The 17,146-nt window shown below is 33.7% G+C and overlaps 1 protein-coding gene across 4 annotated transcripts in view; it reads left to right on the forward strand.

Annotated features, from left to right (window-relative positions):
• Positions 1-17,146, forward strand: part of STAG1 (stromal antigen 1) — a 434,108-nt gene that overhangs the window by 260,335 nt on the left and 156,627 nt on the right. For all 4 annotated transcript variants that reach the window (XM_029214246.1, XM_029214245.1, XM_029214243.1 and 1 more), the window contains exon 7: positions 8,414-8,618. In XM_029214246.1, coding sequence (XP_029070079.1) covers positions 8,414-8,618 — 205 coding nt within the window. The remainder of the gene's footprint in view (positions 1-8,413; positions 8,619-17,146) is intronic.

Raw genomic sequence — 17,146 nt, forward strand, 5'->3', positions numbered from 1 at the left:
AACCCAAAGAAAGTTTAGTATTAGTTGTTTTTTTGTTTGTTTCTTTTTTTATACTACAGATTCTAATTAGTCATCAATTTTATACACATCAGTGTATACATGTCAATCCCAATCACCCAATTCAGCACATTACCATCCCCACCCCACCGCGGTTTCCCCCGCTTGGTGGACATGTTTGTTTTCTACATCTGTGTCTCAACTTCTGCCCTGCAAACCAGTTCATCTGTACCATTTTTCTAGGTTCCACATACATGCGTTAATATACGATATTTGTTTTTCTCTTTCTGACTTACTTCACTCTGTATCACAGTCTTTAGATCCATCCACGTCTCAACAAATGACTAAATTTCATTCCTTTTTATGGCTGAGTAATATTCCATTGTATATATGTACCACAACTTCTTTATCGATTCGTCTATCAGTGGGCATTTAGGTTGCTTTCGTGACCTGGTTATTGTAAATAGTGCAGCAATGAAGATTGGGGTGCATATGTCTTTTTGAATTACGGTTTTCTCTGGGTATATGCCCAGTAGTGGGATTGCTGGATCATATGGTAATTCTATTTTTAGTTTATTAAGGTACCTCCATACTGATCTCTATAGTGGCTGTATCAATTTACATTCCCACCAAGAGTGCACAAGGGTTCCCTTTTCACCACACCCTCTCCAGCATTTGTTGTTTGTAGATTTTCTGTTGATGCCCATTCTAACTGGTGTGAGGTGATACCTCATTGTAGTTTTGATGTGTATTTCTCTAATAATTGTTGATGTTGAGCAGCTTTTCATGTGCTTCTTGGGCATCTCTATGTCTTCTTTGGAGAAATGTCTATTTAGGTCTTCTGCCCATTTTTGGATTAGGTTGTTTGTTTCTTCAATATTGAGCTGCATGAGCTGTTCATATATTTTGGAGATTAATCCTTTGTCCATTGATTCATTGGCAAATATTTTCTCCCATTCTGAGGGTTGTCTTTTCATCTTGTTTATGGTTTCCTTTGCTGTGCAAAAGCTTTGAAGTTTCTTTAGGTCCCATTTGTTTATTTTTGTTTTTATTTCCATTACTCTAGGAGGTGGATCAAAAAAGATCTTGCTGGGATTTATGTCAAAGAGTGTTCTTCCTATGTTTTCCTCTGAGAGTTTTATAGTGTCCGGTCTTACATATACGTCTTGAATCCATTTTGAGTTTTATTTTTGTGTACGGTGTGAGGGAGTGTTCTAATTTCATTCTTTTACATGTAGCTGTCAGGTTTTCCCAGCACCACTTATTGAAGAGACTGTGTTTTCTCCATTGTATATGCTTGCCTCCTTTGTCATAGATTAGTTGACCATAGCTGCGTGGGTTTATCTCTGGGCTTTCTGTGTTGCTCCATTGATCTATGTTTCTGTTTTTGTGCCAGTACCATATTGTCTTGATTACTGTAGTTTTGTAGTATAGTTTGAAGTCAGAGAGTCTGATTCCTCCAGCTCCGTTTTTTTCCTTCAAAACTGCTTTGGCTATTTGGGGTCTTTTGTGTCTCCATACAAATTTTAAAATGATTTGATCTAGTTCCATAAAAAATACCATTGGTAATTTGATAGGGATTGCATTGAATCTGTATATTGCTTTGAGTAGTATAGTCATTTTCACAATATTGATTTTTCCAATCCAAGAACATGGATTATGGAGAGAGTATATCTCTCCATCTGTTGGTATCATCTTTAATTTTTTCATCAGTGTCTTATAGTTTTCTGCATACAGGTCTTTTGTCTCCTTAGGTAGGTCTTTTTGTTGCAGTGGTAGATGGGAGTGTTTCCATAATTTCTTTTTCAGATTTTTCATCATTAGTGTATAGGAATGCAAGAGATTTCTGTGCATTAATTTTGTATCCTACAACTTTACCAAATTCATTGATTAGCTCTAATAGTTACCTGGTGGCATTTTTAGGATTCTCTATTTATAGTATCATGTCATCTGCAAACAGTGACAGTTTTATTTCTCCTTTGCAATTTGTATTCCTTTTATTTCTTTTTCTTCTCTGATTGCTGTGGCTAGGACTTCCAAAACTATGTTGAATAATAGTGGTGAGAGTGGACATCCTTGTCTCATTCCTGATCTTAGAGGAAATGCTTTCAGTTTTTCACCAGTGAGAATGATGTTTGCTGTGGGTTTGTTGTATATGGCCTTTATTATGTTGAGGTAGGTTCCCTCTGTGTCCACTTTCTGGAGAGTTTTTATCGTAAATGGGTGTTGAATTTTGTCAAAAACTTTTTCTACATTTATTGAGATGATCATATGGTTTTTATTCTTCAGTTTGTTAATATGATGTATCACGTTGATTGATTTGCATATATTGAAGAACCCTTGCATCCCTGGGATAAATCGCACTTGATCATGGTGTATGATCCTTTTAATGTATTGTTGGATTCTGTTTGCTAGTATTTTGTTGAGGATTTTTGCATCTATATTCATCAGTGATATTGGTCTGTAATTTTCTTTTTTTGTAGTATCTTTGTCTGGTTTTTGTATCGGGGTGATGGTGGCCTCATAGAATGAGTTTGGGAGTGTTCCTTCCTCTGCAATTTTTTGGAAGAGTTTGAGAAGGATGGGTGTTAGCGCTTCTCTAAGTGTTTGATAGAAGTCACCTGTGAAGCCATCTGGTCCTGGACTTTTGTTTGTTGGAAGATTTTTAATCACAGTTTAAATTTCATTACTCTCATGGGTATGTTCATGTTTTCTCTTTCTTCCTGGTTCAGTCTTAGAAGATTATACTTTTCTAAGATTTGTTCATTTCTTCCAGGTGGTCCATTTTATTGGCATAGAGTTGCTTGTAGTGGTCTCTTAGGATGCTTCGTATTTCTGCGGTGTCTGTTGTAACTTCTCCTTTTTCATTTCTAATTTTATTGATTTGAGTCCTCTCCCTCTTTTTCTTGATGACTCTGGCAGTGGTTTATCAATTTTGTTTATCTTCTCAAAGAACCAGCTTTTAGTTTTATTGATCATTGCTATCGTTTTCTTTGTTTTTATTTCATTTATTTCTGCTCTGATCTTTATGATTTCTTCCCTTCTGATAACTTTGGGTTTTGTTTTTTCTTCTTTCTCTAGTGTCTTTAGATGTAAGGTTAGATTGTTTTTTTTTGAGATTTTCCTTGTTTCTTTAGCTAGGCTTGTATAGCTATAAACTTACCTCTTAGAACTGCTTTTGCTGCATCCCATAGGTTTTGAATGGTCGTGTTTTCATTGTCATTTGTCTCTAGGTATTTTTTGATTTCCTCTTTGATTTCTTCAGTGATCTCTTGGTTATTTAGTAACGTATTGTTTATCCTCCATGTTTTTGTCTTTTTTATGTTTTTTCCCTGTAATTCATTTCTAACCTCATAGTGTTGTGGTCAGAAAAGATGCATGATATGATTTCAATTTTCTTAAATTTACTGAGGCTTGATTTGTGACCCAAGTTGTGATCTGTCCTGGAGAATGTTCCATGCACACTTGAGAAGAAAGTGTAATCTGCTGTGTTTGGATGGAATGTCCTATAAATATCAATTAAATCTATCTGGTCTGTTGTGTCATTTAAAGCTTCTGTTTCCTTATTTAATTTCATTTTGGATGATCTGTCCATTGGTGTAAGTGAGATGTTAAGTCCCCCACTATTATTGTGTTACTGTCGATTTCCTCTTTTATACCTGTTAGCAGTTGCCTTATGTATTGAGGTGCTCCTATGTTGGGTGCATATATATTTATAATTGTTGTATCTTCTTCGATTGATCCCTTGATCATTATGTAGTGTCCTTCCTTGTCTCTTGTACCATTCTTTATTTTAAAGTATTTTATCTGATATGAGTATAGCTACCCCAGTTTTCTTTTCATTTCCATTTGCCTGGAATATCTTTTTCCATCCCCTCACTTTCAGTCTGTATGTGTTCCTAGGTCTGAAGTGGGTCTCTTGTAGACAGCATATATATGGGTCTTGTTTTTGTATCCATTCAGCAAGCCTGTGTCTTTTGGTTGGAGCATTTAATCCGGTCACTTTTAAGGTAATTATCGATATGTATGTTCCTATGACCATTTTCTTAATTGTTTTGAGTTTGTTTTTGTAGGTCCTTTTCTTCTCTTGTGTTTCCCAGTTAGAGAAGTTCCTTTAGCATTTGTTGTAGAGCTGGTTTGGTGGTGCTGAATTCTCTTAGCTCTTGCCTGTCTGTAAAGCTTTTGATTTCTCCATTGAATCTGAATGAGATCCTTGCCGGGTAGAGTAATCTTGGTTGTAGGTTCTTCCCTTTCATCACTTTAAGTATATCATGCCACTCCCTTCTGGCTTGTACAGTTTCTGCTGAGAAATCAGCTGTTAACCTTATGGCAGTTTCCTTGTATGTTATTTGTCGTTTTTCCCTTGCTGCTTTCAGTAATTTTTCCTTGTCTTTAATTTTTGCCAGTTTGATTACTATGTGTCTCGGCATGTTTCTTCTTGGGTTTATCCTATATGGGACTCACTGCGCTTCTTGACTTGGGTGGTTATTTCCTTTTCCATGTTAGGGAAATTTTCGACTATAATCTCTTCAAATATTTTCTTGGGTCCTTTCTCTCTCTCTTCTCCTTCTGGGACCTCTATAATGCGAATGTTGTTGCGTTTAATGTCGTCCCAGAGGTCTCTTAGGCTGTCTTCATTTCTTTTCATTCTGGCTTCTTTATTCTGTTCTGTGGCAGTGAATTCCACCATTCTGTCTTCCAGGTCACTTATCCGTTCTTCTGCCTCAGTTATTCTGCTATTCATTCCTTCTAGTGTAGTTTTCATTTCAGTTATTGTATTGTTCATCTCTGTTTGTTTGTTCTTTAATTCTTCTAGGTCTTTGTTAAACATTTCTTGGCATCCTCTCGATCTTTGCCTCCATTCGATCTTTGCCTCCATTCTTTTTCTGAGGTCCTGGATCATCTTCACTATCATTATTCTGAATTCTTTTTCTGGAAGGTTGTCTATCTCAATTTCATTTAGTTGTTTTTATGGGGTTTTATCTTGTTCCTTTATCTGATACATAGCCCTCTGCCTTTTCATCTTGTCTATCTCTCTATGAATGTTGTTTTTGTTCCACAGACTGCATGATTGTAGTTCTTCTTGCTTCTGCTGTCTGCCCTCTGGTGGATGAGGCTATCTAAGAGGCTTGATGGGAGGGACTCTCTTCCATGTTTTCTTTTTTCACACACACACACACACACACACACACACACGCACACACACACACACACTGAGAGAGATAAACTGACACCAAGCATTGTAAATGGATGACCACAACGAAAGCAACAATGATTGCAATTACCAAACATGAAACACTCATACTATGTCATAATATTGACATTCAGTCGAGTAATCCTCCACTGTAACAACTCCTTTACTTTGCAGTGAAAATTCATTTGTATATTTTTTGCCTCTGAGTCCTTGTGGGATTTTTTATTTAAAGAGAAAGTCACAAAAATTATAATCATACTCATCAGTTCACTCAGTCCCATGTAATTAATATTGTTTTCATCTTGATCTTTTGTTAGCACTTTATTGAATTCATCAGTTTTCCATTAGAGTTCTGAAAATACTTATTCATTCAGTTCAGCAGTATAGTCAGTTACCAGAAACCTGTACTTGTCAGAGTCTTTTCCATGAATTCCTTGAAGATGAAACCCTTGTATAGGAACATTTTTGCAAATGCATCAGAGTATACCCAGAACTGTCTGTAAATGACAAAAGACTTAAAAATGACCATGGTTAAAGATTCTTCCATGTTTTCTGCTATTTCTTTTTTTGGTTGAGTATTTTTAAGTGTTTTGATTTCATTAGGAATTTATTTTAGTGTATGGTGTAATACATATCTGATTTTTTTCTAATGAAAAGCCAGTTGTACTGTACCAAAGTCATTTACTGAATAATTCGTCTTTTCCCACTGCTTGTTATTCTACTATAACAGGAATGGATTTGTTTGTGAGTAACAGAAAATCTGACCAACAGTGGCTTTAATTCACAGGAGTTTGTCTCACATAAAATAAATTTGGGAGTAGAGAGAACATGGTTGGTATTGATACTACACCTCAACAGAGCAAAGACCTACATTTTTTCCATCTTTCTCTGTACCATTCTTTATCTTCATACTGTCCCCTCATGGTTGCAAAATGGCTGTTGACCATCAGCACCACATATGAGTTCCAAATCAATGAAAAAGGAAAGGACAGAAGGTTTAAAAGTTAATACTAACCTACTTTGTCCATTTTAAAAGGTTTTTTCCACAGGCCTCATCTAGCATTTACATGTTTTTTTTCTCTGATATGTCTTGCACATTATTTTCTAGGCTACTAATGTATCTCCTATCAGTAACCATCCTTTCCTTCAGTTCATCAACTGAATTTTTTAAGAAATAAAGTATTTTAGGTATATGCAACCTCATATTAATGGCAGCATTATTTACAATAGCCAAACATGGAAATAACCTAAGTGTCCATCAATGGATGAATGGGTGAAGAAAATGTGGTATGTATGCACACGCACACACACACACACACTCAGGAATAGTATTCAGTTGTTAAAAAGAGGAAATCTTGCCATTTGTGACAACATGGACGGACCTTGAGGACATTACACTAAGTGAAATAAGTCAGAGAAAGGCAAATACCATATGATCTCACTTATATGTGAAATGAAAATAACAACAACAACAAAACAACACAAAAGAACACTGAGCGAGCTCGTAGATACAGAGAACAGAGTAGTTGCCAGGGGTTGGGGGGAATGGGCAAAATGGGTGAAGTGGGACAAAAGGTACAAACGTCCAGTTGTAATATAAATAAGTCCTGGGGATGTAAAGTATGGTGACTATAGTTATTAATACTGTATTGCATATTGAAAAATTGCTAAGAGTGTAGATCTTAATAGTTCTCATCACAAGAAAAGCAAAATAATTTGTAACTGTTTATGGTGACAGATGTCAACTACACTTATTGTGATTATTTTGTAATATATACAAATATTGAATCATTATATTTTATACCTGGAACTAATGTTATATGTGAATTATACCTCAAAAAAAGTGTGTTTTTCAGTTCCCTAGAGTTTTGTTTTATGCTGCATTTGAATCTTTGAAGTATACTTATGTTTTATTTAGGTTTTCCTAAATGGTGATTTTTCTGGCTTCCTTTCCTCTTGCTGTTGGGGCTGTTTAGATAGATTCTTTTCTTTGTACTTTCCTTGGGGCCCAGATCTGGTTGTGAGCACTAAATGGCTGAATCTCACAGTTGGTACAAAGCAAAAGAGGCTCTACCCTGGTGGGCTTTTGTGAAATGGACGCAGCAGGCAGACTTCAGAGATACCTTTGAGAAGCATCTCCCCTCTCCATCCTGCTACCCTCTCCAGTCTGTGCTCCCACACCCCCAGTCTAAAGAGCAGGGAGGATTCAGCTAGCCCCTTCAGTTCCTTTTTGATGTTCTATAGAGCTTAGTAACCCACATAATACTCATGTAGTGCCAAAATTAACTTTCTTTGGGGGTATTTGACTCACTGCCAAGCTCTTCCCTATCTCTGCTTTCTGTTCGTTGCTCTTGGGATTTCTTGCTGTTCTAAGTGTCACACTAGTTCTCTTTCCTGGGACACCAACAGAGCTCAAGACCTCATTTATAACCGATTTTCCTAACAGCAGTTTGGCCTAGAAAAGACAAATAGCCACAAATTGAGAGTATACAGATAACTATGTTCACAGAATTTCGCACTCTCTGCCTTGTGAATTTCCATTCCTCCACCAAAATGTTTTAGGCTAGAGTGGGAAACCTCTGCTGGGTTCAACTGTCAGTTTCGTATTTTAAACAAGACAACACAATCTCGTGATACCAAGAGCCCATGCTAGATATTTTTCGTTGAAAAGTTAATAATAAATTCACTCCATAAAATAGAGTTAATTGAAAGTTCATAGTAAAATTGGAAAAAACAGGTTTGCAGTTTCAGATGTGAAAAGTTGGTTTTGGACTTCTTAATGAAGTGCTTATACTCTTGAAACTGTCAATTCTTTAAAGTGTCTATTTAAAATAATTGAAAGATGCTATATGTCACAGGTGTCATCATTAGTTTGATCTGAATTCAGTAGCAAATATCCTTTCTAGTCTAAACTTCAATTCTTTTTTAATTTCCTACTTTAAATTATCTCAACTAGGACCCAAGTATAGCAAAACTGGAACTATTATTTTGAATGAATGGCTTAAAATAATGGATTAAATACTGGTTGTAAATAATAATTTTGAGCACATTAACAATTTAGATGTCGAAGATCAAAACAAGCAAAAAAAGAGAAAGCCATCTTATGCCCCTTGATTTCTGTCCATATCTACTTTGAGAAAAATGTTCCTTTTCCAGTAGGAGGAAAAAATACTGATCAAACTTGATGTCACATTTAATATGTTCTTTTTTTATCCCTTTTAGGACAGTGGTGATTACCCCCTTACCATGCCTGGACCTCAGTGGAAAAAATTTCGTTCAAACTTTTGTGAATTTATTGGAGTCCTGATTCGACAATGTCAGTATAGCATAATTTATGATGAGTATATGATGGACACAGTAATCTCCCTTTTGACTGGTTTGTCAGACTCCCAGGTCAGAGCTTTTAGACATACAAGTACCCTTGCTGGTAAGTAACCAACATTTTATTTCCTTTTCAATTTAGTTTTGTTAAATATGTTCTATTCTAGTTAAGTTTTATTTAGATTAAATATTAAATTCATTACTTTGCTCTTGAAAAATAGTTTTTCTCCAAAATTCACATGAATGGTTTGTATTCTCTAAGTAAAATGTGTGCCTATTTTGATAACTGGCATTTGATAGTCTTGAGAATGAAAATTGAAATTTTCTGGCGAGTGTTACCAAATCTCTTTCTGAACATGTATTTTCCTGCATTTTTATTTTATAACCAAATAAATTTTAAGAGTCCACCAGGCCATGTTCTTTAGTAAACCCAAATAATAGTTGAAATTCCAAATTCATAGTAGTTTTTCTACTTAATTACATTGCTTCATAGTTCATTGTTATTATACATAAATGTGTTAATTTTGTTTATATATATGTATTTTTAAACAATTCTATCCAATTGTAATAGGTAAGTGTGACCTAGCTGGCATTTTTTCTATTCCTAGTGCTGTAATAACCTAAATGTAATGTCTCTAAAATCAGTTCAGGTAGGTAGGCTGAGTCCTGAAGAACTGACATTATAGTTTTCACTTTTGCTTTTATTTTAGAATTATCTAGACAAATTCTGAGTCAAGTATGTTCTTTTTCCCCTTGTTTTTCCGTAACAAGGTAATTTTGTTAATTTAGCCATCGTTCTCAATTCCTCAATGATTTTAACTGTGCTTACCTAAAATGACTAAATGATTGTTCTTTTTCTCCTGTAATACAGAGAGAGAGTATGTGTGTGTATGTACATACACATATATTTAAATACTCCCAAATTACATCCTTTTTAATAGCAATAACTCTGGCTATATTCATCTTGCACATTACCATGACAAAAAATGAGATTTAATTTAATTAATTGCATTTCATCTTGAATTTAAATTTCTCATTTATCTAATTTATTGAATGCATTGATTCTTAAACTTTAGCATGCATCAGAATCACCTCCAGGCCTTACTGAAACAGATTGTGTGGCCTTGCCCCCGAGTTTAACAGGTTTCTGGCTGTTGCTGACACTGATACTTTGGGGACTACACATTGCAAACCCTGGATTTAAAATTTTATCATTTTCTGGTTTAACCTGTTGCCTAAAGCCAATGTGATAATTTTATATAGAGTCATCCATATTTTTTTCCACTCCTTTTTCCTTCCTTAATGTGGTTAATACATATTATTAGTTTCCATTATTCCCTTAGTTGCAGTTCTATATGGAGCAAACATGACACACACTTATTCTTTTGAGGGTGTCCTTTTTCTCACTGGGAAAAGAGGAAGATCTTTTACTTAATTTTATCTTTTTTAAAAAGGTAAAATCACACAATTTATTGTTGAAAAAATTTTCTATATAGAACAAACATCAAACATATTTTATTCTGTGTTTTGAGAGTATCCTCTTCCTCATTATTAGGAATAAAAAGAGATCTTGTACCCAGTTGTAACTTTTTGAAAAGGTACTGTAAATATACTATTTATTACTTAAAAGTTATCTGATGCTATACAATTTTTCTTTCTAATTTCATCACTTTTAGAATCTTCTGCCCTTTATGTTTGCTTTTTTTCTTTTCTTTATATTTTCTGTTTACTTTTCATCTTTCTTTTATCTACGTACAGTAATTCCTGTTTAGCTGGTTTTCAGATGCATAGTAAATCCAGTGATTTGAAATAAACAAAACTTAAACATAAGATAGAAGTTACTTCTGAATAGCCAAAATGACTGCCATAAACAGTTATTATCTAGTTTCCCAATGCCAAGAGAGAAAGAGAAGCAAGTGTTAGATTGGAGGGCAAGTGTTAGATTTTCTGTCCTGCTGACAGAATTGTGAAACGATAATTTATAACAAAAAAGACAAAAAAAAATTGCTTACAGATATCAAGATACAGAGCAATCTGGAGCTCCTCTGTAGCGGCCAGCTACCTCTGTTTAATCCAGAAACCTGTGTGCATTTTATATAAAAGACTAAATATATGCCACATACTCTATTTATGAACACAAGAGAAGGAATAGTATATTATAGAAATATACAGAATATTTTGAGTTTTAAAACATTTCAGTTTCCTGAAAAATGCAGTTTAATTCATTTGCATTTGTCCTTCACTGCCATGTAAATGAAATATTACTGTATTTTACTGACTGATGGTCCATTTCAGCTCTTCTTTCCATTGGCCCATTTTCAGTGACTTTTATTATTGTTTTTCGTATATTTATCCCTTTGGTAATCTATACATTGCTAATTTTATGTGTGCTTAAACATACTTTAATTATGGCTTTCCTCCTATTTCTTTTGAGTTGAGTTGCTCCCTCCTCCTTCCAGTGCCTTTCTGTCTTTCTTTTCTCACAATTTACCTGTGATCATGATAGCTTTTAAAACTGCCTGATAAATGCCATTTGGTTTTCTCCTCAGCTTTTTTTTATATCATCTAGCCTATTTGTATTTGTTAATTACTTTTCAAAATCAGAAATCAAGAAAAATAGGAGTTCAATGTTATGTTTATACTTATTTTTTAAAAGTTAACCTATTTTTCAACTTATTCTCAAATTTATTTCAAAATATTACTGTAATTTCTCTGTGTACATTAATGATCATGTCTTCCAAAGCTCAGTTTCATAAAAAGTGAGACATCAGTCACCTACCCAACAACAAAGCACAGAGATCTTGCTGAGAACTTAATTCCAGGCTGGATAATAATTATCCATCTTTTCAAGGATTATTTTCTTTTCATCTTTGCTCTCTTCTCTGGTACCCCCTCCCTTTTTTTCTTTTATGATATGTGTATAAGGGGTAGATTAAAAGATAATCATTTTTATTCACTTTGCAGGAGGAGTCTTGGGGACTAGATAAAATGGGCAGGAACATTTAATCCTCTGCTTCAAAGACTATGTGCATGGACAGTTACAAGGCAGTTATGGCCAGATATGATTATCGGCTTTGGAATAAAATGCTCCTTGACATTGCTTATATCTTAGCTGAGAAGAGAGACAATCAGGTTAGTTGTTTTGTAGGGTACAGACAAGATAAGTTTTAGAGCTTCATAAATCATCAGAGTGGTTTTATCAATAGTACTTTTAATCTATTTTCCAAATATCCCATTTTCTTGTTATTAGTTAATAATATGTCCCAATTGTCAGTGTTTATGCATTGCATTTAATTGTATACTTTTGTCACATTTTTACTAAAATTTTAATCATTTTGTAGTTCTTCAGGTTTGTTTATTCTCCAGGTAGAAGTAGTCTCATTTTCCCAGTAAACTGTGCTTTCTCCCTTCTTTTTGGAATTCTTTTTACCATTAAATTGAAACAGACTGTTAGCAATTACATTTTGTATTATATTTTCCTTATTTTTATCTATTCTTTTAATTGGAATTGTAAAGCATACTCTCCTATATGTCTGACTCAGCTTAATAAAGAAGCTTTACACTGTAATAAAGTTTTCATTACCGATTTATCTTCAGAATTAAGTGCCTTTGTTGCTTTTCTAAATAGCTATCTCAGACATATTAGAATAGAACATAGTTTGTGGATTTAATTTATATAAGTAGTATTTTGTCATTATTATTTTGGTGGATTTACAATCTGAGGCTGGCCATATTTTCTTTCCCCAATTTCATGGAATCTTCATGAAAAATATTTTCCTCCTCCAGCTCAAAAACAAGTAGGTTTCCCTTTGTTTTACCACTGTGGTGTTTGGTATTATAAAGATAATTCTACTCTCAAAGGATCTATTTTTTAGATTTATAGTTATACTTAGGCATTTGTTTTTAAAATGTATGCCAATACGTTAGAAGTTGGTGACTTCAAATTTTTGTTAGATGGCGAGATGAATAATGTTGGTTTACCTTTTTTATCTTTTGATGTTTTCTCACCTGCATAATTTTCTATGTTACAAATAGATTGATACTGGCTACCTCTCACTTCTAAAGTGAAAATGCTAATTTGAACAAAGGGGGATTAAGACTACAAAATTTTATTAATAATAGCATGGTGATTGATTCTGTTCTATATTTTTCTAAAATGAATTCTGAAAAAATTAGAAAATGTGGTTAAGATCATCATATGACAGTCAGGTGGCTCATTATGCTGGGAGGCCAGTCTTTACCACTAGTTAACAATAATAGGTCACTCTCAGATTCTTGCGGAAGTAAACATTTCTTTGTATCTCATTGTTGAACATTATTATATTGGTATATGGTTGATTTTATATTGACATATGATTTGTTGTTGATTAACATTTTTTTACCAAGTCAGCATCTCTGGACTTTTACTCTGAGAAAGGAAAAGCTGTAAGAAATTCTTTGTTCTCCCATCACAGACTGAAAATAATCTTGTCTCAGTAAATTGATATCTTTTCTTTGGCTTTTGGTTGCTGAAACCATATAATATAGGGTTCATAGAATGGGTTCTGGACCAGACTGTCTGAATACATATCCCTTTCTGCCTTTTGCTAATTGGGTAATTTGGACAAGTCCTTTTGGCCTCACTTTCTTCATATGCAAAGTGGGAAAGATAATGATAGCTACCTCATTAAAAGAAATTAAGAAAGCTTGAACTAGTGCCTGACATTTAGTAAACTGCAGCTGTTATTCTGTAATGACAGTAAGAGCCAGTAGTGTGTGCAGTGTTTCCCTTCACTCGTGTTTTTTTTTTCCTCAGAATTTATTGAACACCTACTATTTTCGTAATAGAAGACATTGCAAATGGGGAAATCAGAAACAAGTAAATAAACAGATCTTTCAAAAACTGCTATTAAGAAAACTAACAGCATGCACTTTCATTTTTACATATCTTTTTGGCTCTCACATGCCAAATTCTATTTATTAAATTCAGTAGGTATTTTATAACTCTTAACCAGACTGAATATTTCTGGTTGCTATGGTTAGAACCTCAAAATTTTAGGTCAATCTGGCATCATCAAAGAGCAGACTGTAGAGTATAAATAAGCTCTCTTCCTTAATTTCTTTATATTTTCCTTTTATTCATTAAAGAAAATTTTACTTTCTCATTGCTTTGTGTTTTCACCAATGCATTTTTTTTAACTTTAATACCTTTGTGTTTCTCGTTGCTCCTCTAGATATAACACTTTTTTTTCACCTTTCTAGAATTTGTATGTAGTAGACTTTTGGTGTTCTCATGAGATTAATGCCCAATAATAGACCAAATTTGTGAGTGCCACTATATCATATAACTGTACACATAAAATACAGTAAACTTTTTAAATGTAATTACTCTTTCAAATGTAAATATAGGTATCTAGAGTAATGTTTTATGTTTTCTAGTTACAGAAGTATCATTTTCTTAGATTTATTGCCTTTACTTTCTGTCATCAGGTATGAAAATTAGTTTTGGGGGCTAGTTTTTGTAAAGAAATTATGATTTTTAAAATCATTTTATAATCATATCTTTTATGTATCAACTTGGTAACCTTGGACAAGTTACTTAACTTTAGTGCCTCACTTTCCTCATCTGTATAGTATTGCTACTAATAGTCCCATTTTATAGGAGTGTTGTGAGGCTTAAATGAAATAATTCGTGTTAAATGTTTCACATATACAAGTCATTCAGTAAGTGTCTGATATTATAACTGTGATAGAATGGCAGAGCTTGCTTGGTTTGGCTCTAAAGAGGATAGAGAAATTGAGAAAATTTCTTGTAGATTTTTCATTAATACTTCCATGTTGTATGTTTAAACATTTTCTGTACATATAACATTACATATACAACTTAAAAAGAATTCAGAAAAGGAGAAAAGTACAAAAATAAAAATTAGCCATAATCATACCACTTCTTAATTTTGTTATGACATGTTGGTGTTTCCTTTTATGTGAGGATTTTTTATTTTATTTTTAAACAAATAATAGGATGTTATAATCAATTTTGTGGGTTACATTTTCTGTACTTTTAATTTTTTACAATTATGTTTGATAAGGCTGTGTTGTTTTCTAAAATCTTTATGTCCTTTAAGTTATTTAACTTTTCTGCCATTATTTGGATCCTTTGTCTTTTGTTGAAACCTCTATCTTTGGCCTGCCCTTTTTTCTTTTTTTTTTTTTTTAATTTATTCTCTCCTTTTTGGTTAGCATGTTTTTTGATAGGTTCTTGAGAAAAAGAGTATTGGAAAAGTATATATTTGAGATTTTACATGCCTGAAAAATTATTCTTACATTTAATTGAACCAATGTGGAACTTATTGAAAATTTTTTTCGGAATTTTTCCTCTTGTTTCCAGTATTGCTGTTGAGAAGACCAATCCTGTTTCAAAGTTCTGATTCTGATCCTGTTTCTTGTCTTTGGAAGCTTTATGTTCTTTTTGTTCCTGATTTTCTGAAATATCATGGTGATATACCCTAATGTGTGTATATAATTCCCATTCATTATGCTGGGCACTCTTTATAGAATACATATTACTTGGATGTTAATCTGTTGAATCAATCCTGAGTTTCTTGTTATTTCTCTTTTAGCTTCCATTCCTTAGTCTTTTTGTTCACTTTTCTTGTATTTCTTCAACTTTATTGAGCTTAATTTCCATTATCATTTTAAATATTCTAAGAGTTCTTTTGCATTATCCAAGTCTTTTCTTTTTTAACATTGTTTCATGGATGTAACATTTTCTTTTATCTCTCTTTGACAACGTTAATTATTACTCTGAAGGTTTTTTTTTTTACACCCTACTCTGACCTCTTTTCCAATTCTCTGCTTTTATCAGTGTCTTTCATGTTGGAAACGTTCCTTAAGTATCTATTCATTGGCTTTCTAGTCATTGCTGACAATGAGACACTAAAGAGCAGATTGCCAGAGAGGGTGGGGGTTGGGGGTGGCATGGGTGTGTGTGTGTGTTGTGTTTGACAGGGAGGGGCAATGGCTCTGGCCTCTTTGGTGAGCATCACTGTAGGGTGGTCCTGTGGTCACATACCATTTTCACTGTGGACCCTAAACTCTTGATGTTGATAATTATTTTTCCCTGGGGAAGTTTAGCTTCTTTGCAGAAGGATCTTTCAATCTCCTTAAGTCTGTTTGCTGTCCGCCATTTGGGAGTTATACAGGGTGAAGGAGCACCCAGGGCACTCTGCACTTCACCTGTATCCCTCCTCTGTGTCTGATGAGTCCAAATCTCTGGTTTATATTCTTCAGGGAATAAACTTTCTGGACTTCCAAGATGAGTGTATGTTGGGGGAATTGCCTGACTGCCTAGGTTCGAGTGGAGATTTAATTACTTACTATACAAACTTTGAAATAATGCTCCTGTTTTCAGACCTTATTTCACTTCATCTTCTGTGGACACCAGTACTTCTCCAATTCCTTAATGCTTTTGGGTTCTACAGAGCAAAATTGTTTTTCTTTTTGTATTTCTTTAGATATAGTTGTCAAGCTTTTTCAACCATTTGGTTTGATTTGCATGCTTCATCCGTCTGCTTTTCATATACATATATTGATACATTGTGGTTTGGGGTTGCAGGTAATTTTCTGGATTTATTGAAGAAGAAAATTGTTTTCTCATTATTTTGGTTGGGTTTTTAAGAGACAGGGATTGATTAAATGTTTATTATTTGGAAAGAAGAAGTTTATTTTAAGCCTTTTTGTTTTTTTAAATAAGTTTTTTAAAACTAAAGAAGGAACATAATTGCAATGGAATACTACTCAGCCATAAAAAATAATGAAGTAATGCCATTTGCAGCAACATGGGTAGACCTAGAGATTATCATACTAAGTGAAGTAAGTCAGAAAGACAAAGGCCATATGATATCACTTATATGTGGAATCTAAAATATGATACAAATGAACTTATTTACAAAACAGAAATAGACTCAGACATAGAAAACAAACTTATGGTTACCAAAGGGGAAAGGGGGTGGGGGAGATAAATTAAGAGTTTGGGATTTGCAGATACCAACTACTATATATAAAACAGATAACAGTGTTGAACTGTATAGCACAGGGAACTATATTCAATGTCCTGTAATAAACCATTATGAAAAAAATATGTATATATGTATAACTGAATCACTTTGCTATACACCAGAAACTCACACAACATTGTAAGTCAACTGTACTTCAATTTAAAAAAAAAAAGAGGGAATATAATCATACCTGTCTTTAAAATTTAGTTTTGTCCCATTATCATATATATTTCCAGGGTTTATAGTAATAGTTTTCAGAAGTATAGTAGGTATCACTAAATATAAAGACAGCTTTTTAGTTTTCATTTTTATGTTGAAGAACACATAAATGCAAATTGTTGAATAGTAAATAAAAGGGCCAGTGTCCATAATCTTAATTTTAACCATCCCATTTGCCAATAATCTCTTTTGTTCCAGTTTTTGTTTTATATGGTCCCAGCTCCAACATTGTTTTTCTTCTATTGGGGCTTTAAATACTTTGATACTCTGTTTTTTAGTGTTCTTGATGTCCTCACTGCCTCCACTTTCCTAGCGTAGATTCTGTTATTCAGATTTATTATAATCATGTCCTTCTCATGAAGGATCCTCAACATCCTTG

The sequence above is a fragment of the Monodon monoceros genome, unplaced genomic scaffold (assembly GCF_005190385.1).
Source record: "Monodon monoceros isolate NGI ecotype Baffin Bay Population unplaced genomic scaffold, NGI_Narwhal_1 Super_Scaffold_11, whole genome shotgun sequence".
Taxonomy (NCBI): Eukaryota; Metazoa; Chordata; class Mammalia; order Artiodactyla; family Monodontidae; genus Monodon; species Monodon monoceros.